Source organism: Haliotis asinina, chromosome 2 (genome assembly GCF_037392515.1).
Source record: "Haliotis asinina isolate JCU_RB_2024 chromosome 2, JCU_Hal_asi_v2, whole genome shotgun sequence".
Taxonomy (NCBI): Eukaryota; Metazoa; Mollusca; class Gastropoda; order Lepetellida; family Haliotidae; genus Haliotis; species Haliotis asinina.
This window is the reverse complement of record NC_090281.1, coordinates 21,357,844-21,384,954: the sequence shown is the minus strand read 5'-3', so window position 1 is coordinate 21,384,954 and position 27,111 is coordinate 21,357,844. Positions and strand designations below refer to the sequence as shown.

At 39.2% G+C, this 27,111-nt stretch overlaps 1 protein-coding gene across 1 annotated transcript; it reads left to right on the top strand.

Annotated features, from left to right (window-relative positions):
* The first annotated feature begins 1,421 nt into the window (after positions 1 to 1,421).
* On the top strand, positions 1,422 to 26,541 carry LOC137273385 (protein zer-1 homolog). Its single transcript, XM_067806015.1, has 17 exons — positions 1,422 to 1,539; positions 3,814 to 4,624; positions 5,570 to 5,779; positions 7,077 to 7,185; positions 8,000 to 8,143; positions 8,968 to 9,026; positions 9,527 to 9,589; positions 10,115 to 10,169; positions 16,032 to 16,085; positions 16,261 to 16,422; positions 17,345 to 17,435; positions 18,696 to 18,766; positions 21,060 to 21,107; positions 21,396 to 21,463; positions 22,410 to 22,598; positions 24,954 to 25,051; positions 25,605 to 26,541. Exons 2-17 carry the CDS (start codon positions 3,819 to 3,821, stop codon positions 25,919 to 25,921), a joined length of 2,544 nt encoding a protein of 847 aa, XP_067662116.1. The 5' UTR covers positions 1,422 to 1,539; positions 3,814 to 3,818; the 3' UTR covers positions 25,922 to 26,541.
* The last annotated feature ends 570 nt before the right edge of the window (positions 26,542 to 27,111 follow it).

Below are 27,111 nucleotides of genomic sequence, written 5' to 3'. Positions count from 1 at the left end.
TCATGCATTAGATACACTGTATCGTTAGATAAATTACTCTTTCAACAATCAACACATAAAAATTGAAAAAAAATCGACACGGTTTTCTTTTCGTTTTTGCCTTTACTGAAGATTTAAGCTTTTTTGTAATAATTTGCTTAGTTTCTTCAAATGTCGGGCGAGTGAATTATTTTGTGGGCTAGTAGCTTTCAGATATAAGTAGCCTCGCTAGCTAGCGAAATTTATAATCTGTTTCGCACACTTAACGCCGCTTTAGCAATATTCCAGCAATATCACGCTTGGAATACCACAAATGGGATTCTCCCGTTGTAGCCATGAGGGGAATAGAACCCGACTCTCCGGTGTGACGGGCCAACGCATTAACCACTAGACTAGGCCACCGCCCCCGTGTAACAGATGGGTCAGAATAGCCAGACATATAGTCTGAAACAGTCAGTACGTCATTATAAACAGATACACCAGGATTACATTTCTGAATGGGTTGCGTTTCCTTCAGACGAACACCATCCAGGTATAGAAGACAGACTGAAGCTCTTTCCGCCAGTTAAACGCAAGGTATTGATCATAAAAAGAACAAGTGTTCAATGTTACGTAGAAGTAGCAGTGTGAATTAAAGAAGGGGTGAGTAACGTTATTTAACAAAACTGGAAATTATTTAGATGCCATGCTGTTGTTTGTGAAAGTCAGTTATCCCTTTAAAGTGGCAAGTGTTTGCCGAAATAGAACTGTATATGAACTGTATTCTTTACCAGGAAAGTGAGTGTATTTGAATATGTCATTTGTCCTAAGCGGTAAGAAAGCATTTCACGGGGCATGTCAGTCATTTTCGTGCCGCTTCTGTCAATTTCTTCTATGTATTAGAGTTATTTCCCATTCGACTGTAAAGTCTTTGACCTAAAAATACCGGATTGAGACTCGGACTCAGGGATGACATAGCAGAGAAAGTAGAACTCCCCGCCCTTACAAAACTTAGTATTGCTCTCTAGTCATGTTTGTCTCACTGCTACGATGGGTCTATTTTTTTTATAATTGTTATCATTAAAATAAACAGTTGTATGGCTGACTATGCTTATAACATGAACACGTAACCACTCAGAAATGATCAGTCTAAATGAACAACTCTGAAATATTCAAAGATGTTTAGCTTGGCCATTTTTGACTTTCCCTTAGCCCCTAAATGACGTTTCATTGTCCTTTCGACATTGTCCTCTGGCACTTTTAACCTTTTTTCACCGTCCTGTATTTCTCCTCCAGCCATCACATTGCAGAAACACTCTCCACTTTACATGGTTTCGTTTATTTCATATTTTGTCTTGGGCATGTATTTAGGGAGGAAGGAAGATACGTGAAAATACATATCCTATGAAAATAACATCCGTTTTGATACACACCCATTCGTCTCTGATCCGGTTTGGTAGATTGTTGCATCCCGTCAACCTCGACCTTTATCAACTTCCGGCTATTGGTAAAAATGACAACACGGATCTCCTGAATGTTACAGTGTCAAATGGATTTCAGCTGATATTCATCTATTACGAGGTATCATGATTTAACACCTTTCATAAAGGCTTTACCACGTGGTTTCAATTCTTTCCCCACATTCTGCTTATTTTGAACCCGCGGGTTGCCTTTTTTTCTCGGTCAATAACTTTGTGACAAGTACGTAATCGGGCATGATTTGAGTGGGTCTTAATGTCATTCTTCTAACCGAAACCGTACCAACACTATTTATTAAACAGTACCTGACAATACCAGAAGTCCTTCCTTTAAATCATCTCTACACAGGAACTGTTAGCTGTTGAATTGTGTTTCTGTAATGAAAGCTGGTCGATATTTTTAACTTATCGAACAGTCCTCACAACGCTGACATTTTACGTACGCGAATCTGATTTTTGTTTTGCAAGGTCTTATAAAGATCTATACGCACAACCTTCAGATGCTTTAAGTGTTTACGTGGTGACCCTGCTTTTCACCATTTTGCAGATTGTTCACGTTAGCTCTGGTGGATGAGGCCACAGGTAACATGTGCATGACGTTTTCCAGCAGTACAATGAAAACCAGCACAAAACATAAAATATTTCAACACTTTGTTTCCTTTACTTGTTTTGTATGATACAGTCCCATTTTTATTGATGTGAGTTTCTATCATTGATACTCGGGCATACATATCAATATTTCTGCTGACTTATATCTGCGTAATCAATATTCATGTACCTAGCAAGTTTAGGCGCGGTAAGCGAAATTAACAAGGCACATGAAAATCAACAATTATACAAACTTTCATCAATATAAAATGTTCATAAAAACATACATTTCAGCATTTGACACATCGCTATTGTAGCTGGATGAAGCCATGATCCACACGACAGTATCAAAGTCAACTGCGCGCAATGACATTAATATTTGTGATAGCTAAAATCCAGACAAACAGTAAGGTGAATAGTTTACGCCAAAAGCTGATACCGATGTAGTATTGAAGTTCATGTCTCACAGTGCTGATAAGAAGGTTTTAGTCAGGAAATGTTCAGAATTTGTCTACTTTTGTCTTTTTGGATCAAAAAGACGCATTAAACAAGTAAAAATTCCAGTAATCTTGAATGAAAATTTGAATAATATTCTGCATGTCTTTGGAGACATTTACTGAATAAACACAAGCTTATGTTCATTATTCATTAATTAAAACCATTTAATTTGATAAAAAAAGTCATATTAATAGCTTTTACTCAGTAACCTTTCATGAAAATTTGTTTTAAAGTTGTAAGGACTTTGTCTGAAATTGGCTTCCGAGGTTATTTTTCCTGGACAACACCCCGCCTTCTGGGGTCATGACCTTTTAGCATTACCATTTACCAATACAGACGACCGGCAGATCAGTGATTTCATGAATGAAAACTATTTTTTAGGGGTTAATTTCGTCTTGATGTTTTTTGCATTAGTGCAGAAGTGTAAGAATATCTTTGCCAAAAATTTTGGTTAAAAAATCTACTTTGAAGTTTGTGATTTCCGAATCATGACAGCAGGATGAAAAAGATTACTTGTTGTTTACAAACACGCAATCTTACGTCACACCTTTTATGCGTAGCGACTGCGTACATGCGGAAGTGATAGGTGCGCGAAAATAGATGTCCGCGAATTTACATTACGCAAGGATAATTATTTAGCGTACACTATGTCTGGTGACCTACAGTTCATATCCTACTATGATACTGTATGTACACTAACTTGCTAACAAATTCGAAATAATGACGTAAACATTTTGTCATATGGTTAGACAATTGGAAAAACTTTGGCTTTCTCTGGCTTATTATGGTCTAAGCTATATTTCAAGGTTATAAAAACTGAACTGAAAATTCTGAATTACCGATCATGTTGACCAATGACAGCGTGCCAATCGATTGTTATTTTTAGCCAGGATATTTCCGAAAGATAACAATTTTTGCGACCGTGAAAGCACACCCATGATTTTTGTATTTTAATACATGATGATTTACCAGACACAATATATGGATAGCTTTCAATTTTCCAGTTCCCAACATATTTTGCCAGCGATTTTCAGGTATATACTGGAAAACGGAAATACTGCAAATGTTGTTTGCAACAGACCTGACACAGCATGTAATTTCCTTTCAGTGACACATTGTTAACACTTCTTCTTTTTACTCAAACGGCTGTGTTTGACTTGAAATATCTTGACTGAAAAGAATTGCTAGGGAAAGAACTTTATGCAGTTCTTTGTGTTAAAGCTGTAGTGACTGTGCTATCCAAGAATCTGTCCCTCGAAATATACCCCATGCAACCTGTTGTGTTTTTCAGGCAAGATGGAGAGTTGGCCACGCAACATGCCGGCAACCCTGGAAGATCTGTGTGTGCAGTACTGTGTGAGAAACCTGCAGACCTTCACACACCAGTTCACTACAACGCACCACACCACAACGTATACCCTCTTCCCAGGACTGTCCCTGCCCAAAACAATCTGTGATAAGATATTTCACTTTTACATGGAGCATGTTGATCATGCACATTCCACCATTGATGGCTTCCTCAATATATTCACTAACGTGAGAGGAACACAACTCAGTCGACTGAATTTAGCAAATTCTTATGTGAGTGATCTTGGACTAGGTCTAGTAAAAGATCAGCCTATTGTAGAACTAGACCTGTCCTGTTGTACTAGACTCTCATCTCTCTGCATCCCGTTCATCAACAAAATGGGGAAAACTTTACGGTCACTGCGCTTGGAGAATGCTACAGATATGTTTGAGGGAATTAGAGATCATGTAGATTCTATTTCTGCTGCACAGAGCGAAGATTGTATTGATAAAGTACCAGCAGAAAAGGTTGAACAGTTTGATGACCCTATTTTGAACTGTCCTCATCTCCGTAAATTGTGCCTGAGAGATTTCCAGTTGGAAGACAACTTGCTGATTGGAAACATCCAACTCCATGATGTATTCCGATGGTGTAAGCTGCTGACACACTTGGACCTCACTCAGTCTACTGTTGCCATGGAAACATTTCCCCACTTGCAATGCTTACATCACCTGGTGTCACTCAGCCTTGCAGATGTCGACATTCAAGACTTGGATGCAGCCATTGACAATTTGTGCCAACTCAAACAGCTCAAGTAAGTACTGTATTTGCATCCAGAGTCGATTTTTTACATCATATATAGCTGGAATATTGCTGAGTGTGGGATTAAACTAAACACATGTCGTGATATTAGTTTGTCATCATGTCTGTAGTGCATCTCAATATCATGTCATCACACCTGTATTGTATCTCTACATCCTGATATCACACCTGCATGGTATCTCTACATCCTGATATCACACCTGTATGATATCTCTACATCCTGATATCACACCTGTATGGTATCTCTACATCCTGATATCACACCTGCATGGTATCTCTACATCCTGATATCACACCTGCATGGTATCTCTACATCCTGATATCACACCTGTATGGTATGTCTACATCCTGATATCACACCTGTATGGTATCTCTACATCATGATATCACACCTGTATGGTATCTCTACATCAGTCATATCATCATGCCTGTATTGTAATTTGTATCTCTACATCATGATATCATCTCTCCTGTATTTTATCTTTACATATCATCACCCCTTTGTGATATCTCTACATCATGGTATAACCCCTGTATAGTATTTATATACCATGATGTCAAAACTGTCCTTTACCTCTACATCTTCATATCATCACACCTGTATACTGTCTCTATATCATGATATCACACCTGTATTCTGTCTCTATATCATGATATCACACCTGTATTCTGTCTCTATATCATATCACACCTGTATTCTATCTCTATATCATGATATCACACCCGTCTTCTATCTCTATATCATGATATCACATCTGTTCTATCTCTATATCGTGATATGACATCTGTGTTCTATCTCTATATCATGATATCACACCTGTATTGTATACCATCATCTCATCATCTTTACTCCTGCTTTGCTACATGAAAGATGCCTCTAAAATAACTGCTCATCAATACCATATTTACAGTCACGCAAGTATGTGTTATATTTTAGACACCTGGACGTTTCTCAAGGCCAGTCCGAGACACCTGTGATGTACCCCCACCCAGAACTGTATCTCCAGCAGCTGGTTACCGGACTCCCCCTTTTGACATCACTTGACATCTCTGGCACCAACTTGGCAGGCTTTGAGAAGACTGAGATCCAGTCATTCAGGCCAAGCAGGAACCACCATGGGGACGAGGCACCACAAGAAGCCGACAGGTATATGCATACTTCACACCAGACACTTTAAGTCACCCTTTTATCTAATTACTGGTCTGAAAGTTACTAGTTGACTTACAGATGTCTGAACAGTATAAGCTCTGACAAAAGCAAAATGAATAGCTAATGACAAGTGATGTCACCATTCACCAATGTACTGTGTGCTGCCAGCAAGTTGGAACATGATTTACTTCTTTTGTTAGTGATTTAGATTTTGACATATCAATGATTGTTTTGATGTTGCAGCAATGTTGATGTAGAAATCTTTACTAGAGACTGCTTATAGTGTATTAGTGGTGTCTGAATGATTGACGTAATAAAAAATTGATCACAGTGACCAAACGACCAAGCAGCCGATCACATTTTCTCGTAATCGAACACAAACGATTTTGGACCAGCTGTTTTTAGTATTTGAAATGGGATAATAGAACATATCTCCAAAGTTTTCAGTGCTTGAAAACATGTTTATTTTCCAGAAAACTCATGAACTGAAAAGTAATGACTGAATATTTCTTGAAGACTCCAGGATGTTTATGTTCATGATATATTTTGTCATAACTTTAAAGTATCAAGTTGCATCATGCTATACGTATCTGCTATAACAATCTGAATAGGAAAGTCTGAAAAATGACGCTAGCCAATTTTTGTCAATGATTGTTGGCAATGAAACAATCATCAGTTGTAAGAATTCAACCAATTCCCAACTCTTTAATCTATTTGGCTCAATGGTGCACATGAGACCACCCCAACAACATGTCTTGCTAACTTTATCGGATAGTACATATATAATTGGAATATGGTCAGACCTTGCTAGCGACGCTAGCCAGAAACATATACATTGAATACCAAAAGTAGCTTCCTGGATTTGGCTGAAGTCGAGTTTGAGAAGCGACATTGTTTTGTTTTTGTTTTTTTTAACGGCGCTTTCAGCATGTTTTCAGCTGTGTGATAGTTCTATGAGTAGTCATGTTTCTACCAGACATGCTAGTAATCAACATCTTGAACACTGAGTTACGCAAATGGAATACAATGGCATGTGTCAACCAAGTCCGCAAGCCTGACTGTCCAATCCCTTTAGTTGCATGGGTGCAAATCACTGGGTTCTGAATACCAATTCTATCCTGGAATTTGTTAGCATCTTGAGCATGCATAAGTGCATGCACAGGTTCTTTATAAATTACCTTTGTTATTATATAATTGGTGTCATCTTCACAGGTAGCATTTTCATGATGGTATCAACATGTTTTAGGACCTTATATGTGATTTTAAACACAGTATAATCCCCTTTGTGTTGCAGTGCTGGAAGATGTAGTATCCCTGGACTAGAAGGACGGATGCTTGAGTTTTTGGGTCTGTTTGGATGTGCCCATGATGCTTGCTACAGAAAGAATATACCTGCTAAACGGGTGAGTAGTGGTGTGTCCATGGTCTGTTTCATCCTGGGGGTCAAGTGACCTACATACTTGTAGCAATCAACAAGGGGTTCAAAGCAGCCATGCTTGTATCAACTCCAGTCAGGACAAAACAATGCAATGAGTCTGTCCCATTGTTCTTACCAAGTTGTTTCACCTAAAAGACATGATGTAGTTTTTATCTGCACATTAGTCACAAAATGTTCTCCAAGCTTGTACCCAAGAACAGGAGGTGGAGGTGTTTGGATGCTGAGACCTGCAGGTGCACCAGGACAGGTGTTGTGCAGCTTGATCATGGTGTGTGTGGATGCTGAGACCTGCAGGTTCCAGGACAGGTGTTGTGCAGCTTGATCATGTTGTGTGTTATGAGGCTGAGACCTGCAGGTTTCAGGACAGGTGTTGTGCAGCTTGATCATGTTATGTGTTATGAGGCTGAGACCTACAGGTTCCAGGACGGGTGTTGTGCAGGTTGATCATGTTGTGTGTTATGAGGCTGAGACCTGCAGGTTCCAGGACAGGTGATGTGCAGGTTGATCATTTTGTGTGCTCAGCTTGAGACCTGTAGGTGCACCAGGACAGGTGTTGTGCAGCTTGATCATGTTGTGTGTTATGAGGTTGAGACCTGCAGGTTCCAGGACGGGTGTTGTGCAGCTTGATCATGTTGTGTGTTATGAGGCTGAGACCTGCAGGTTCTAGGACGGGTGTTGTGCAGGTTGATCATTTTGTGTGCTCAGCTTGAGACCTGTAGGTGCACCAGGACAGGTGATGTGCAGGTTGACCATGCTGTATATGGTTGCTGCTGTTGCAGGTGACCGGTGAGAGTGATGAGGAGCAGGTTCTCCTATCCCTGCAGGTGTACCAGGACAGGTGTGGCTTGCTCATCAAGGCACTCAACACTGTCTTCCATCTTTTCCGTAACTTTGCAGTCAGTAGACAGTGTGCAGTTCTTGAGGTAAGTTAACCAAGACGTCCTCACTAATGTAATCACACATTTATGCGTAAAAATGTATTTCACAGTTGATCTTTTTTTTTATACACACTTCAATGAATATGTTTTTGTATGGGGGGCTTTTTGAGTTTTTCTGCATGAATAATGGTTTGTCTTCCATTCTTGATTCTGCCATGTATGAAAAGGTGTGGAGCTTCAAAGGACAACATGACGACCTGATTCGCTGGAGTTCTGAATTAATGCTTGTTAAAGTCATACATGACATGCATATCAATTCCACCATTCTGACAAAGTCAGATTCATTCCAGTGTTTTTCTAAATGCAACAAAGATATAGATAGTCATTATTAGTGGAGAGTTATCATCTTCGACTATAAATATTTATAATTATATAGATGTAACACATGTTTACAGAAATTCTCAAATTGTTTACACAAGAAAGTAATCAGGAAGTTGAGTTAGATACTTCATAAATTCTGTGCACTATTTATTTGATTCACTTATCATTTACAAACACTGTTGCCGAGTACTGAAAACAGGTTTCCGTTGTATAGGATGGCTACATGTAATGGCATCAAAAAGTTTTGTTCCATGAGTGCAACAATTAGGGATCTCTTATTTGTAAAGAAAATTCCTTATTGTGTCTCTCTTAGGGAGCTCAGATCCCGAACTGAACTAATTTGGGGATATCGTCTCTGGACAATCTGACAGTAGGCAGCCATACTAAACAGGCAACCAAAATAAACAGGCATGGGGTCTTTTTATCAAATAGCTGATTGAATTCCGGTTTACACAATGGATGACTGATGACAAGATGTTTTGTTTCAGGCCATCTTGGCTGGCATGAAGCGCCACCTCTGGGACAAACAGGTGCAGATTGTAGGCAGGTAAAGCATACACAGTTTTCTTTCACTAGGAAAGTTTAATGGTCTGTCCTTTCTTCACACTGATGTTCAACGCCAGGTATATGTGTACCTCAGCAGAGTCCATGAGTCTGACCAGAAATGCAAAAATGTCGTGTTTCACTGAATGTGGGAAAATATTAAAAAATCAATATTTGATTATGTTTTTATTTCTGGAAATTGTGTTCCACTGTCTGATAAGTGACTGTTGTTTCAGTGCATCGTTGTTCTATACTGGACAAAAATTAGTGATATTGGCATTTTTATGATTGATATTTCATCAGTATGTCGGTGAATAAATGGATCATTCATTTTTCATAATTTCAAAATTTAGTTATATCCTCAACTATTTTTGTCTTATATATAGCCAAGGTGGTGCAAAAGGAATATATATCTCAGGGTGGAATTATTGCAGGAACATTTCTGAAAGTTGAATTTATGTTTGGAATTTCCCATGGTGAATTAATGTGCCTGTGTTGTTTCAGTGCATCATTGTTCTATATAGCCAAGGGGGAACAAAAGGAGTACATCACCCAGAGACAACGGAGGTAAGTCAGTGGCATCTCTTGCTGGCAAAATATACCAAACAAAAAATTAGATGACATGAGTAATTTCAAAACACCAGGTTGCAAGGTATTTCTGGCAGAAATACTGGAACATTTTCCATGGAATGTTCCTTTCCTGGTAGAATTACTGCAGGAATGTGTCTCAGGGAAGAATTACTGCAGGAATGTGTCTCTGTGTAGAATTACTGCAGGAATTTGTCTTTAGGTAGAATTACTGCAGGAATGTGTCTGTAGAATTACTGCAGGAATTTGTCTGAAGGTAGAATTACTGCAGGAATGTGTCTCTGTGTAGAATTACTGCAGGAATTTGTCTTTAGGTAGAATTACTGCAGGAATTTGAAGGTAGGATTACAGCAGGAATTTGTCTGAAGGTAGAATTACTGCAGGAGTGTGTCTGAAGGTAGAATTACTGCAGGAATGTGTCTCAGGGTAGAATTACTGCACAAACATTTCTGAAAGTTGAATTTATGTTTCTGTACATTAGACTGATATAAGAGATGTTTTCAGGAGTATCATCAGTCTCCTACTCCGTGCAATGGAGACCTACCCCTCAGAACAAACGGTGAGTACCAGGAAAAACTCCAGGCTTGTTTTTGTAGCATAGTATGTTTATAAGATAACATTATAACCAGATAAACTCACAGCAACTCCACCTGATACAGAAGTATATCTGCTATATGCATCAGTGTGTTTGTGTGTATTTATCTAATATATAATTTTACTATACTCTTCAAGAAAAGAGATGCGAAAATGTTTTAAGATATATACCTGATGTATTGATATACCTCATACATATTCTATATTGTGCAGTAGTAGAAATGTATCTGATGTACAGTGTTTCTGCTGGCATGTTTTACAGCTGCACATTGTAACTAGCTAGCATTTCAATTACCAGTCATTTGTAAATTTTACCAATCAAGTGAACATGCTTTTATACCTTAAAAACCAGTCAGAAATGGTACGGGAACGTGCAGTAAACATGCACAAAGTACTTCAACTGTGTCCCAGTCCCTCCAGCTCTGAATGGGAACCTTATATGTTCCCCATGGAGTTGAGATTGAAAATGTGTTGTGCCATTGTGATGAACATCCAATGATTGGGGGAACCCAAAGCACCCTTGAGCAGTTGAATTTGCAAACTGGATATTGGGGCTATACAAATGTCTAGTATATATTTAAAAAAAATTTTAGAGGGTATTGCCCAATCTGCTATTTTTTATCTGACAACACCTTGATGTCATTGTGAAAACCTAATCTTTTTGAAAGAGAAATATTCAGAGGTAATTGGAAACTTAATTTTAAAATTTGCCAGACAAAATGACCAGCAGTGTTTGAAATTACCAAAGACATATGAATATACTTCTATGAAATTACTAACATTCTAACTTTATACAGGTCATTGGATATGTACATATACAATGTTGTGTGGATGTAGAAATATACCTGATATGTACAAATTCTTCCGAATATGTCCCTGTAACTCTTGATTTCCTGAAACTTGTGTCTGATCCACAGATTTGACTTGACTTTGAGGACCATTGTCTTGTGTTGTTTTTCTTCCCAGTGGTCTTCCCAAATGAATTACATGCGAAATATCTCCCATTTTGTGGATGTAGAAATTCAGTTATTTTCCTGTGGTACACATGCACACATCTGTTTACTTGTTCTCGGTTAAAATTTTCTTATCCAAGGTTAGCTTTTCTGTTTTGAGTGTAATGTGGGTAAATATTAGGACAGCAAGGGCTGGTGAGGTAGCCTAGTTGTTAAAGCATTTGCCTGTCACACTGAAGACCCCGGTTCGATTCCCAACATGGGTACATTGTGAAGAGTCCATTTCTGGAGTCTCCCACCTTGTTATTGCTGGAATTTTGTTAAAAGTGGTGTAAAGCCATTTTCACTCACACACTAAAGGCAGCAAATATATTCTGGCATCACCTTTGGGTGCTGAAAACTACACTAATTGTGGTAATTAAATATCTCCACCTGCTCCCCACTGAGTTTACTGGAAATGTATGGTCTCCTCAACTGCAATGGCAAACAGCATTTGAGAAATATGTGATGACCGTACAGAAATACGAAGAGCTGAAATTAACCAAGACTACAAAATGGGATTTGTCAATTGTATTATCGGGATGCTTATGACATCTGTTTTAACCCATGAGGACTGCCTTCCTTATGCCATTGGCTACAGCCTCACAAATTTCAATACCTGTGAAGGACCGTAAAGAATATTGATCTTCAGTAGCCCATGCTTGTGCTAGGAGGCAACTAACGGGATCAGGTGGACAGGCTCACTGACTTGATTGTCACCAGTTCCCAACTGCACAGATTGATACTCATGCTGATGATCACTGGATTGTCTGGTCTGGATTATTTCCAGACTGCTACCATATAGCTGGAATAGTGTTGAGTGCAGCATAAAACTCTCTCACAAATTTTTAGAAAAGCATGCCTTTGATGTACTATCAGCCTCATTAAAAAAATATTGCATCCAGAGACATATATTATTATATACCTTTGTGACAACAGATTTTCGTTATCCATTCACTGGTTCCTACACTGGACTATAATGTTTCCAGACCGACTCTTGTGCCAGGTTTGAGCTCTGAAATTGTAATAGAATAGACTTATGCTGTACTACCTGGACTTCATGTCAGATGCGCAGGTCGATGCTAATGTTGTTGGTCACTGGATTGTCTGATCCAAACTTGATTATTTACAGACTGCCGCCATATGGCTTGAATATTGCTGAGTGCGCGTAAAACTAAACTGAAACCCATTTTTGTTGCACATTTAGCCATGCACATTGCATGCTGAAAGCACTGACATATTATCCCTGGTCAACGTGTACAGAACACTCCCTGTGGAGAACAGAACTCGTTGCCTGTCAGGCATTCAAGTTTTTAATTCAGGCTACCATCATATCATACCAGCTACCCATTCCGCTTGGTGGACAGAGGCCTTCCTTCATTGTTGACCAGTCAGCCTGGCAATGATTATAAAAACTTATCTGTTTATATTATGCTAAATCCTCACCAACAGCATGCTAGTAATGCAGACTGGTGGTGGGATATAAACTCAATATATGTCCGGAAGTAACAACTAACTGTGATGATGATATGCCAAACAGATGACTCAAATGGTCGACATCAAGGCCACATCTCAGGTGCACAAGTGTTAGGAGGAAAGCTGTGAAGGTAGAAAGTCCCCTGGGGTGATGGTCATCATTTTTTTTTTGCATTCTCCTAAAAAATAAATATGTATCAGTTAACATGGTCAAGTGGATCTGTTCATTGATTATACATTTCACAATGGCTGGTACAAAAAGGTCAATGATAATTTGAGAGTGACCATTAAGTAAAAAATTCTTGATAGCACCGTCTGTGAAATGGTTAACTAGTAACATATTGATCAGTGACCAAGTGGCCTATAGCATATATGTTTCAATAGATAGTATATAGTTGGCAATTAATAAAAGCAAAATTATAACAATTAAGTAAACATACTGTTGTTTCTTCCCCTTTCCACAGTGTTAACCTCTCAGCTTTGAACTGTAGGAATATGTGCAGGAACAACAGAACCTGGATGCATATAATACCGGAAATGATTTTTTATATTGATAAAACACACATTAAGGTCTATATGATGGAAATATATTGTGCCTAAATAAATGATGAACTGAGATTATAGATTTGAAACGCATTATATACCTGTGTAGAATTTGCATGATCTGTCACTTCTGAGAACATCATCAATGAATAATTTCCTCTGTAGAAGTTTAGGCTGTTTCAGCTGATCATCACTGTAGCCAGCTAGATCATCATGCAATATGTCAGTCTGAGTAGATGCATCAGAACAGGCAACCTGTTCTCTTACATCTGCAAAACAAAAATATTGTTTAAAAAACAAAACTTGTAAGGTGAGAAGTTGTGATCTAAAATAACGACAAAACTAAACAACATCTAATCTTACAATTTCAAACTTGTTCAGACAGTAAAAGTGGTTGAAACCCAACTGGATTTCCTAAACTAACCAATTCCTTTAAAAGCTTTGGATACCTTCTTTATCAACATTTGTAGCTGGCTCTTCAGAACCCTCGGTTATTTCCTTTTCCTTTTCATTCAATGTCTGTGTTTAGTACCTGCAAACATATTTAATTATAATTTATGAACATCTGACATATTCAATTATAAAGGGATATTTCTACAAAATTATGAATTTTTAAAAATATTTGTTCAATATTTGTTTAGCATTTTCATTCAGTTTATTTAATTTCATTCCCAAAATATACCTGGAGTTGTGAACAACTTCTTGTCCTCTCTGGGGACAAGCTCGCGAGGCTTTTGGTGGTCTTGACTTTTTATCCCCACGGCATGTAATGGAGGAGGATATAGTCGACACCTTGTCCGTCCGTCGATAATCATTTTGTTTCTGGAGCATATCTCAGAAACCGTTCAATATTTTTAGACCAAACTTGATAGATATAATGATCTCAACCTATAGTTGTGCCTTTTGCTATTTACAGGTTTTGGCATTTTTATTGTTTTTATTTTTCCATGGAACATTTTGGTGTTAGTCTAATGGTGGGGGGGGCTTCGTTTCCGGAGCAAAACTCAAAAACTGTTCAATATTTTTCTGCAAAACATGGTAGATATGTGTGGCAGACCCCAAAGTGGTGCCTTTTGCTATTTACAGGTTTTTGTGATTTATTATTTTCTAGGTTTCCATGGAAATGTTTCGGACTTAGTCTCAAAATGAAGGGTTTTGCTTCGTTTCTGGAGCATAACTCAAAAACCATTCAATATTTTTCTGCAAAACTTGGTAGATATACCAATCAGAAGCTGCAGTGGTGCCTTTTGCTAGTTACAGGTTTTTGTGATTTCTTAGTTTCCCGGTTTCCATGGAAACGATTCAGACTTTGTCTCAAAAGTGAGAGGTGTGTTTCGTTTCCGGAGCAGAACTCAAAAATGTCTTAATATCTGTCAGTGTAACTTGGTAGATATGTGTGGCAGACCCCAAAGTGGTGCCTTTGGGTATTTACAGGTTTTTGTGATGTATTATTTATTATTTTCTCTGTTTCCATGGAAACGATTCAGACTTTGTCTCAAAATGGAGGGATGGGCTTCGTTTCCGAATCAGAACTCAAAAATGTCTTAATATCTGTCAGTAAAACTTGGTAGATATGTGTGGCAGACCCCAGAGTGGTGCCTTTTGCTATTTACAGGTTTTTATGAAGTATTATTTTCTCGGTTCCATGAACATGTTGCTGACTTCGTTTCCGGAGCACAGCTCGTAAACCATGTCATATCTTTCAAAAGATCTTGGCAGATATATGAGACAGATCTTGAAATGGTGACTTTTTCTGATTACAGATATATGGTATTTATGTTTTTCATGAATTCCATGGAAACAATTCAGACATTGTCAAAAAAAACAATAAGTAACTGTCAGATGATTTGTCCTTTCAAATATGTGGGGGAGGGGGGGATATGTCATCTTCTGATGACTCTTGTTTGTTTTGAAGAACCTCAGTTCCACGCCTCTAGCGGTAGTGGGTATGGGGTCAGGATGTTCAATCGTAGGACCATGACCACCAACAAAGTGTTTTGAAGACATGTGGGTATCTTGGGTAATCTTGTGACAGCCAAAATCATCACCGCGGAATCACGCTTTGATCCAGAGGTCACACATCTCAGGTTTTGATTTTGGCTTTGGAAATTTGATGAAAAAAACATCTGCCATGTGTGGTTTGTGGTAGAAGCATGAGTCACTGTTGCAAGTGCCATAAGCGCATCGTTTGACCCCCATTTTCATGATATTATTCTTTGAACCTGGCAATGATCACTCAAGGGCACGGTTCACAGCCGCCATTTTGTATGAAAGTTTGACCTGTACCACATGATCTGCACCTACATCACATGACTTGCGGAAATTCCACTATTAGCTTTATTGTAGTTGTCTTTGCTTCATTAATCTGGCGTATTTACTGCGGCCATACAGCCGAACATTAGTGGGGCTCATTATTGGTAAATTTCAATGGCAATTAGTACATAGGGAGTTGAACAAGTCATGACTTACTGATTTTAATAATTAACAGGTCACACTTTGTGTTAGTTTGTGCAAAACCTGTCATAGTTGCTCTTTTTATGAAAGTACTCACTGTGTCAAAGTGATATCAGCTGCACATGGTGTACTGGACTTGTTTCAGCAAACTAAATGTTTCACAGTCCAGACATTTATATGAAAAATGGCACTGCATGAATTAACATGGCCTGACTGTATAAATATGAATTGGTGAGGATGTAGAGATTTGTGTCATACAAATATATTTTGGGGGTTTACATATCAGATGTATCTGTATGCCATCTTGTGTAAATCATGTCAGTGTAACATACATCTGATATTCACTCATTGTTGTTGCACAGATGTTGAGAAATGGATGCCTGACTCTGTCAGTCTTCAACATCCCCCATGATGTGGTAAGTACTGTAATCACTATCTCTTGCACATGGGTAAATCCCAGGTGGATGTTAAGACGATGTGTAATGTATTTCCATTTAGCTCACAAGTGATTCAGTTAATGAACTCATCAATAAATATATATCCTCTGGAGTTAAGGATCATTGGTTTGACATCATTGTTTCTGCACCCTAGATGTACTGCTACGAAAAGCTGGTTAACTTTCTGCTGCGGATGTTAGAGCGAGCACAACGAGATGACTATAGCCATCGCATTGGTATCTTCCTCCTCAACTGCTTGGCCTGTCAAGTGGATGGCAAAGAAAAAGAGATTGTGGGCAGTTTAGGCGCTATAGAGGTAGGGAAGTCATATAGAGAGAAGGAGATTGTGAGCAGTCATTTAGCTGGAGAGGTAGCAAAGTCATACGGAGAGAAAGAGATTGTGGGCAGTCTAGGAACTATTAAGCTAGGGAAGTCGTGCAGAGAGAAAAAGATTGTGGGCAGTCTATGAGTTGTAGAGGTACGGAAGTCAAATACAGTGAAAGAGATTGTGGGCAGTCTAGGAACTATCAAGCTAGGGAAGTCGTGCAGAGAGAAAAAGATTGTGGGCTGTCAAGGAGCTTTACAGGTAGGGAGGTCATGCAGATCGCTGAGACAAAGAGATCGTGGGCAGTCTAGGATCTATGTAGGAAAGTCGTATGGACAACAGAGAGAAAGAAACTTTGGGGAAGTTAGCTTATAAAAGATACTGTGAGGAAAATTCACTATTTATCACTGAAGCTAGGTTCGTGTGAAGGAACCACCTTGATGATCATACAAAGGTATGATTACCCGATGCCATTTAGAAAGTGGTCAAATGCAAAATATGTCATATTTGGGATTTCACTTTCTTAGTAAAGTACAAATGCTAGTACTATGATGACACAAGACTGTGTACAAGCATTTGTACTTTACTAAGAAAGTTTAATCCCAAATATGACATATGTTGCATACAAAGGTATGCCACTGTATGTGAAATGGCTTCTTTTGTTAATACCTGCAGTCTTATGCCTGTAGTGGTATATAAATGAAAGTGGTAACTCATTCTGGTTTCCTTCATCAATATATTTTGTGATAATATATCCTTTTCACATGGATATTGTGAGAGTGCTTGTCATTCATGTTTTCACCGCATAGGCATGGTATTTCTGAAACTTGTCGTGGGTTACAGTGACCAAAGTTAATATGGACACATTAAGGTCACTGCGTTTATGCTAAATGTAAATTTGTCATTTACGCAGACAATGTTGAGCATCATTAGACGCAAACTCCTGGCTGATGTGTGCGATGATGTGATGGAGGTAGCTTGGAGCACTATGTGGAATGTCACAGGTAGGACAGCTGAAAAATATGACCTCAGTAGTTAGGTTGACAGCTCAGGAATGGTGTGCTATGGTGGTGGGAGCATTGTTGACAAGTACTGTACCATATAAGTGAGTGTAGGCGACACAACACTATTGAATCATGGTAGTGAATGTGGACGACACAAGACTAGTGTAACACAATAGTGAGTGTGGATGTCTCAAGACTTGTGTACCATAGTAGTGAGTGTGGATGACACAAGACTAGTGTGTCATGGTAATGAGTGTGGATGACACAAGACTAGTGTGTCATGGTAATGAGTGTGGATGACACAAGACTAGTGTGTCATGGTAATGAGTGTGGATGACACAAGATTAGTGTGTCATAGTAGTGAGTGTGGACGACACAAGACTAGTGTGTCATGGTAATGAGTGTGGATGACACAAGATTAGTGTGTCATGGTAATGAGTGTGGACACCACAAGACTAGTGTGTTATAGTAGTGAGTGTGGACACCACAAGACTAGTGTGTTATAGTAGTGAGTGTGGACGACACAAGGCTAGTGTGTCACAGTAGTGAGTGTGGATGAAACAAGACTAGTGTGTCATGGTAATGAGTGTGGATGACACAAGACTAGTGTGTCATAGTGGTGAGTGTGGATGACACAAGACTAGTGTGTCATAGTAGTGAGTGTGGATGACACAAGACTAGTGTGTCATAGTAGTGAGTGTGGACAGCACAAGACTAGTGTGTCATAGTAGTGAGTGTGGATGACACAAGACTAGTGTGTCATAGTAGTGAGTGTGGATGACACAAGACTAGTGTGTCATAGTAGTGAGTGTGGATGACACAAGACTAATGTGTCATAGTAGTGAGTGTGGACAACACAAGACTAGTGTGTCATAGTAGTGAGTGTGAATGACACAAGACTAGTGTGTCATAGTAGTGAGTGTTTTACAATGAGTTTTCACTGTCTTGGCTTATCTATGATTTTGCCTTGACATAGGAGAGGTAGCTGTTTTTGGTGAGTCATGGCATATAACCTTTGGAAAAATGATCCTATTGTGACCATTTATAGCTCAATTTTTGGAGAAATCATCTAGCTTTCCATCTAGAGGCTTTGGCAGGGCATCAAAAATATTTTACATTGTTTGAGGATTGGGTGGTTTCGTCATACGTCCATTTCACAAGACTATTGTGCCTTGGTATTGACTGTGGATGGCAGAGGAGAACTTTCAAGTTGGTTGTTTTAGCATTGGCTCTTATATTCAACTTGTATGTTTGTTACAGATGAGACTGCTGCCAACTGTGAAAGATTCATGGACAAAGATGGGATGGGCCTCTTCCTGAGCTGTTTGGAGGTGGGTGCCCCTTAGCTTGTGTCTTGTCTGGAGGTGGGTGGACCTTAAGCTTGTGTCTTGTCTGGAGGTGGGAGGACATTAGCTCATGTCTTGCCCGTCAATGGGTGGACCTTAGCTTGTGTTGTGTCAGGAGGTGGATGGACCTTAACCTGTGTCTTGTCTGGAGATGACACAGTTGTAAAAACTTCAATACAGTTATGGGCCAAGGATTCCATCTATTTTGAGCACCAGTACAGACTGTCTTAACGACAGTGGAAAGTGGGGAGAACAGGTGTGTTTGAGGAAAATCTAATTTTGTGTTCTACATGACCCAATTTGGAAATTCATGTGTTTGGATTCTTATGCTGCAGCTACAATTGCCATCTATTTAAAAATGCACTTGATTGCCTCAGTCCAAATTTACCAGTTCACCAGACCATTTTAACCTAGCTCAGACCAATGTTTTCCTTGATCTTTGTGTTCAAACAGTGACATTCAGTTAGTTTAAGTGGGATTTTGGATCAAGAAGTTGAAAACACAGACAACACACCCCGGATCATTGTCAGTCCGAATAGTCTGCTCAGGCACAGCTAATCCTAGTTCATACGCTTGTTGGGAATTGTGTCCCTTGTGTGCATACAGATGAGTGAAGTGAAGTAATGTGGGTAACGAACCATTCCTAATCCATGCCTAGGGTTGGTGGTGCAGAGATGCCAACTTCTATGATTTTATCGTAGTCGCTACGAATTTTCACTTCAAACTACACCAATATGATTCCAGTAGAAATCCTACAAAATTTGAACAAAATGCATTAAAATTCGGATATATAGACAAAAACATATGTTTTCAACGATGAAATACATTTTCGGACTTCACGTACCTTCCATTCATCATATTTAATGACATATTTGAACTGGAATGATTGCAAGTAACAAACATAATATTAGCAAAGCTGATTTCAATACTTATGCGATTTGACACATTTAGTTCCTGCGGAAATAATTTAACCACGTGACCGTAATATCATTCATTATTTTCTCAGAATCCATCATTGTGTTTGTTTTTTTGTTGACTACAAATTTTATGGTCAAACTACTAATTTTGAACATTGAAACTACTATTTGCAACACTTTGGGGTTGTCATCTCTGGTGGTGATGATTTTTATGGAGAAGCATGTGCAACGCATATGACCCCCTAGAATTTATGTACAAAGTAAGTGACCCCATGCATGTCTGCATGTCATGTACAGAATGAAAGATTTCTCTCTCTCTCTCACTCTCACACACACACACTCTCTCTCTCCCCCTCTACCTCTCTCTCTACCTCTACCTCTCTACCTCTCTCTCTCTCTACCTCATTGTCCTTGTCACCAAAGGCGTCATTCATGTGGAACTATTATCTCATAAATCCCTGTGAAACTAAAGGATTGATGGGTGTGCAATTTATCTTCTTCTGAAATATCAAATTTCTATACAGGATAAATTGGAAAGCATGTCAAACCACATCACCCCCATCCTCCAAGAACTCCATTGGCTTTCTGTAAAACAAAGGATCGATTTAAGCTACTTTGTCTGGCATTCCAGTGCTACTCTCAGTCTCAAACAGCCTCACAGTACCTCTGTGACTTACTTCCATTGTACTGTCCCAGCAGAACCCTTCAGTCTGAATCCAAACGTCTGTTTATTGTGCCAAAAATGAAATTCTCCAGTTACAGGAAGATTTTGCTTGCATATGCTGCATCCACTGCCCGGAACAATCTTCATGTTCACCACTGTCAAACCTTGTCTGCCCTTGAACATTCTTTCAAAACCCTTCTTTTCCACCAAGCTTTTTTCTCATCAATACTTACTGCACTTTCAGCTTAATATCCAAGTGTGGAAAAAACACCCTGATCAAAACTTCGCCCACAATGTATCTTCATATATACATGTCTGAATTGTAACCCTACCGTTAGACTGGTGAATTTGAGAATCTGTCAGTGTGTGTTGAAAATAACTCATCCTGGGCAGTCAGACAGGCAGGTATTTTCAACACTGTATATGACAAAGATGGCTATTGCTCAGATATACCTGATAAGCACACCATATATATTCCTGAATTTGTTTTGTCATATTCATTATTCACATTTATTTGACTTAGTAATTCAATTTGTTCATTCTTTTAATATTTTCAAATCAGCCCGCCGGCACATCACAGTTGGTCCTGCTTGATCTACCATTCTCCTGAACCCCAGTACACGTATATTCCTGTCTTGATCTCTGCCCTTGGACAAGTGCAGTTCCTGTTTAGTCTATGGTCCATATCTCATTGCAGAAATTCAAAGACCATGCAGAGCTGCTTCGCAACATGATGGGGTTGATGGTGAGTGAGGGTCACAAAGCATTGATGTTGGATCCATGTGAAGGGTATATGCAAAAATCATTCTTGAAGTGAAATGGGTAGTAATGTTTTTAGTGTTTCCCCATTATTATTCCTGTGATTGCCTGTTTGAATATTCTGTCACATGTGACTTTCTGAAATATTTGGATGAATGCACTTTTAGGTATTTATGATGAGATGGTGCAGCAAAATGATGCTGATTAAGCCTTGATGTTGATTTTTGAGAGATGTTGGTCAGTAACTCAGTGATCATCCCTGATGTGTTTAAAGGGTAACATAGCGGAGGTAAAGGAGCTGCGTCCTCGGTTGATGGTCACAGAATATGTCCAGGTGTTCAGGTACAGAAATCAGTAACAACAGCACAATACAATCTGTAGTGAGATGTGAGTAGTGTTGTGCTGTAGTAAAGTGTGTGTAGTGTTGTTCTGTAGTAAGGTGTAGTGTTGTGCTGTAGTAAGATGTTGTAGTGCTGTGCTCAAGTAAGATGTGTGTAGTGTTGTGATGTAAGATGTGTGTGGTGTTGTGATGTAGTAAAGTATGTGTAGAATTGTGCTGTAGTATGATGTGTAGTATTGTACTGTAATGATGTACTATATCAAGGTGTGTAGTGTTGTGCTGTAGTAAAGTATGTGTAGTGTTGTGCTGTAGTAAGATGTGTGTAGTATTGTACTGTAATGATGTACTATATCAAGGTGTGTAGTGTTGTGCTGTAGTAAGATGTGTGTAGTATTGTACTGTAATGATGTACTATATCAAGGTGTGTAGTGTTGTGCTGTAGTAAAGTATGTGTAGTGTTGTGCTGTAGTAAGATGTGTGTAGTATTGTACTGTAATGATGTACTATATCAAGGTGTGTAGTGTTGTGCTGTAGTAAAGTATGTGTAGTGTTGTGCTGTAGTAAGATGTGTGTAGTATTGTACTGTAATAAGATGTCTGTAATGTTGTGATATAACAAGGTGTGAATAGTGTTGTGCTATTGTGAAATCTGTGTAGGGAAGTGACATGTGTTATAAGATATCTGAGGTGAGATCTACACGACTGGTATGGATGAAATGTGTCAACCAATTGCCTGACCAGCTAATCCTTTTACGACAAGCATGGGTTGATGAAGACAAATTGTATTTGGAAACTTCACGTCTGCTTGTAGTGAGATGTGTGCAGTGTTGTGGTATAGTGTTGTGCTGTAGGGAGGCATGTGTAGTTAGGTGCTGTGTATTGTGCTGTAGTAAGATGTATGCAGTGTTGTAGTAAGATAGGGAAGTACAGTAATTGACTCATTCTGTAGTGATCTCCTGGATTCTACAAGTGATGGCATCGAAGTCAGCTACAATGCTGCTGGTGTCTTGGCTCACCTGGCATCAGACCCGGAGGAGACATGGCTGGTGAGTCGTCCTGCACGGCATGAAGTACTACAGAGAATGGTGGGTGCAATCAACAGATGGGACATCCGTGCCCGACGCAACATCAACTACAGGTGGGTCACACTGCCCTCTTCTGCCCTCTACAGGATGGGCATGTAGATCATTCGTCATATGTATGAGTAAATCAGCCAGTAGTTGATGTAATACCATTACAGTGTACTCTGTCTAATTTGGTCTCTTTCTATCTCGGATTTCTCTGAAAAGCGGTCTGAGATTATGGTCCCGAATTCAATACTATATATTATCATATTAAATCATCTCTCTTTTATCCTGACTCTCTCTATTTCGGATCTCGGACTGAAGTCTTGGCCCAACAGACCAACTTACCATGAAAACAAACACTATAATCCTGACTGAGTATAACTGACAGCCAGCCGTCCAATTAGCGGTACTTAGCGGCAATTACTTTGATTATTGGTAAATGACATTAACCCAGGATATTACTGAGGTAGTGATGTCAACTTACTGTCACTCTTGACACCTGTTAAAAGACTTCAGCAGACTGACATGAACATTACACACCAAAATGGCTGTCCGACCAATGAAATGTCATCGAATTGAGCTGTTGCTTGGCACAAAGATAAAGTTGACTGAATATTCCGAAACTCTTCCCAAGCCCCTTCAGAAAGACTTGGCCAAAAAATACAGGATAAGAAAGCAAACTGTATCAGATGTTTCGAAGAAAGGGACGAGTACAAGGTACAGTTTGGGACGAATATTGCAGCCAACAGAAAGAAACTAATCAAGGGTAAATATGAAGATATCAGCCACGTTTTTGATGAATGGGACGTACATGCACAAACAAAAAGCATACTGTCACTGAAAATATGGTCATCAAACAATCCATGACAACCAGTTCTGAATCCTTGCTGACAGATTTCTTTAAGTAGTATGTCAATAAAAAGAAATAAATCGTTTATTTGTGTTCCTGTTGTACTTGTGATATGTGTATATGTATCTGTCAAGGTAAGGGACATAAATTCTTTTTTTCAACCCAGTATTCTACTATCCGGACTTCTGTCTAATTCAGACTTTCTTGACAGTCTAAAGGGAGTCAGAATTAGACAGAGTATACTGTATATGGACCAGGTAGCTATGCCAGTTGATAATCCAGTAGATGTACCATTAAATGAGCCAGTAGTTGATCAAGTACCATTGATAGATATACCAGTAGATGCACCAGTAGAAATATCAGTAGTTGATCCAGTAGATGGAACAGTAGTTGATCCAGTAAATGCACCAGTAGATGTACCAGTAGGTGAGCCAGTAGATGATCAAGTAGAGGGACAATAAGGCTGCACAAAAGGTGGTGTGGTCAAAGCAAGCCCTTTCATTGGTGGACGCTTGCCATTGTCCACCATTTGTGTCAATATCGTTTAGCTGACGGACAAAATCAGCCTTCAGTCGACTTGTAGAAATAACAATAAAGAGCTGGTAGGTGTCATGGGTGGTGTTCGATAGGCCAGTCACCCATGAGTATGTTTAGATTAAGTTTTAGTCATTTGCATGTGATGGTACTGTAGCGATTGGCAAAGCAGGCAGGTAGGGTACATCAAAGTGTCCGGCCTTGTCTAGTTATATTGTACTGTGAAGTGTTTCAAATTGGGGGGTCATCTCAAAATTTTTATGATTTAAAAAAAAAAGTCTGTAATCCTCGCAATGACACAATTACCTGTGTTATGCACAGGTCTCTTTTATAGTGACTATGAACTATAAGGTGTTAACAAGATAACCCTTAAAGTCTATTTCTTATAAGTGAAAATCAAACAATAGTTCTTGTTTTGAATGTTTCCAAGAATAATGCTTATATTTCATCATAGCTTTAGCTCCTACTGTGCTGTGTGTAGACACAGCACAGACTGGAATCCCAGACACAACCTTCCATTGCTTAGGTTTGGACATGCATTGGTTACAATAATGTCACAATGTCACAGGTGCTTCTCATGTATCTGACTCCAACACATTGCTTGTGAGTGAGTGAGTGAGTGAGTGAGTGAGTGAGTGAGTGAGTGAGTGAGTGAGTGAGTGAGTGAGTGAGTGAGTGAGTGAGTGAGTGAGTGAGTGAGTGTAGTTTTACATCACACTCATCATTATTCCAGCTGTATGGCAGCAGTCTGTAAATCATTAAGTCTTGACAAGACAATGCAGTGAACAACATCCTAAGCATTGTTCTATGCAGTTGGGAACCCATGCCATGTGTCAGCCAAGTCAGCGAGCCTGACCACACGATGCTTTCTTTAAGTACTTCCATGTAATATTTGATGTTAAATATACTCTTCAAGTCAAGCTAAAAATGCAACATGTTCCTGTTGAATTCTTTTAAGTGAGATTACACCTCAAGGGGACTGGTTTAACTTTAAGTTGTGAAGACTGTTGTAAGGTGACACTGCATGTTCTCTGTCTGACAGGTCTTTCCAGCCTATTCTGCGACTTCTGACAATATTTGACACCCCGGAGGTACAACACTGGGCTGTGTGGGCTTTATGCAATCTCTGTGGGTTCTGTCGTAAGTACATATGTGCTCTACATATATAGTGTTAAGCTGTTTTGTCCAATTCAATGTAATTATTAAGCTGACACTACTGTAGTGTGGCTCACCAGCTGACACAGCTGTAGTGAGGCTGTCCAAACACAGCTGTAGTGAGGCTGTCCAGCTGACACAGCTGTAGTGAGGCTGTCTAGCTGACACAGCTGTAGTGAGGCTGTCCAGCTGTAGTGAGGCTGTCCAGCTGACACAGCTGTAGGGAGGCTGTCCAGCTGTAGTGTGGCTGTCCAAACACAGCTGTTGTGAGGTTGTCCAGCTAACACAGCTGTAGTGAGGCTGTCCAGCTGTAGTGAGGCTGTCCAAACACAGCTGTTGTGAGGCTGTCCAGCTGACACAGCTGTAGTGAGGCTGTCCAGCTGACACAGCCATAATGAGGTCATCCGTCTGACAGCTGTAGAGAGGCTATCCAACTGACATAACCTTTTAAATGAATTAAAATCATTTTAGTGATGATATGTCAAAGAATTGTACAGCTGTAGTGTAATATGTGTGTTTGATAATTTCTCTTTGTCAGCTGAGAAGTACTGTACCTTGCTGGAGAAAGAGTGTGGAATTTGTTTGTTGGAGAACATCCAGGCTGACCCTCGCCCCTACAAGGAGATACAGAGACTGGCACAGCGGGTTCTCAAGCAGGTGCATGTACGTTCATCCTGGGAAGACCAGGAGGAAGAGGAAGAAGAGGAGGAGCAGGTGCTTGTAGGAGCTAGTGGAGAGGCCGGTCAGGGGGATGGACGACTTGGGGAGGATGTGGATAAGCATATAGTCAAAGACAATGATGATGAGGACATGGGTTTCGTTGACTCAGACTCAGATGAAGAGATCAGGTTGTAGTATTACAAAATTATTTTCAAGCAATTCAAGTGTATGCATGTCAAAATAATTTCATAACCTGTGAATACTAAACATATTTAATTTAATCTCTTCCTCGTGTAGTGTACCTTTTTGTGAATAGTGACTTTTAGAGAGTTTGTAAATGGATGCATTAATGTATGATATTCTTTGATAAACTGGTGCAAGACTAAAATCTGTTGTCAACCCTCGTCTGTTGATCCTTCAGCTAGATATTACATGCTAAATGTCAGTATTTGCAGTGTCTGTGATCAGTTTTACAGATATGAAAAAGTTCCCACATATAGAGGTTTACTTTACTTAATATTAATCACAGGAAATTCACAAGATTGTGGATATCAGAGTTGCTGACATTACTCTCAGAAACTCACTATGAAGAGTTTACTCACAATTTCAATGCAATCCAACATTGGTATGTAAATAGCTCATCTAGTTTGGAAGATAAATAAAAATCCTCAAGGACTGTGTAAGACTGACTGTAGCATATGCATCAGAGTGAATTAATATTTATGTGGCACTATGTCACCCATATTGTGATGAGAACTGTTTATTATCATACTATAAGAACAATAAGAAATTAAAAGTCTGTTGTTGTATGAAAGTAATAATCTTCTTATATCTCAGACATTAAAGTAAAATTAGCCTGCTATCATAAAACAAGATTATAAAATGGAACAATACAATATACAAATGGGCTATAGATTGCCAACAACTTTAGGCAGATCACCATGCTATAGACCATTGGGCCTAAAAGTATTTGCTACCTGCATGGACCCTAGCTGGATTTACACAGTCCCCTTGAGCTGTTGACACTTTAGACAAACATGGCCATTAATTTAAATGAGCATATATGCTTTGATTAAAAGCATGGTGAGTGCATACACTATTGAAGGAAGATTTCACAGCCTTGACTCCTGGAACTCAGGCTGGAGGAACATCCCACTGAAGACACATACAGATATGGAGGATCACCAAGCCTGATGCCCTGAGGATCTGTTTAACAATCTGCTTTACATTCAAACATTAAAAAAACCAAGAGGAAATACATGATGAACTTATTACAGACAGGGTATAATGGACATATATATCTTGCATGTGACACGCTCAGGGCATTGATCCAATCGGTCTCAAACTTTGCAAGTGGATGTTTTCTCAGACAACCTAATCACATT

What these genes read in the sequence shown, in the direction of transcription:
- LOC137273385 (XM_067806015.1), top strand. Translation starts at nt 3,819, where the DNA reads ATGGAGAGTTGGCCACGCAACATGCCGGCAACCCTGGAAGATCTGTGT. An exon ending in TCAACATCCCCCATGATGTG is followed by an intron (nt 16,086 to 16,260) that starts GTAAGTACTGTA and finishes TCTGCACCCTAG; the next exon opens with ATGTACTGCTACGAAAAGCT. An exon ending in CGACGCAACATCAACTACAG is followed by an intron (nt 22,599 to 24,953) that starts GTGGGTCACACT and finishes TCTGTCTGACAG; the next exon opens with GTCTTTCCAGCCTATTCTGC.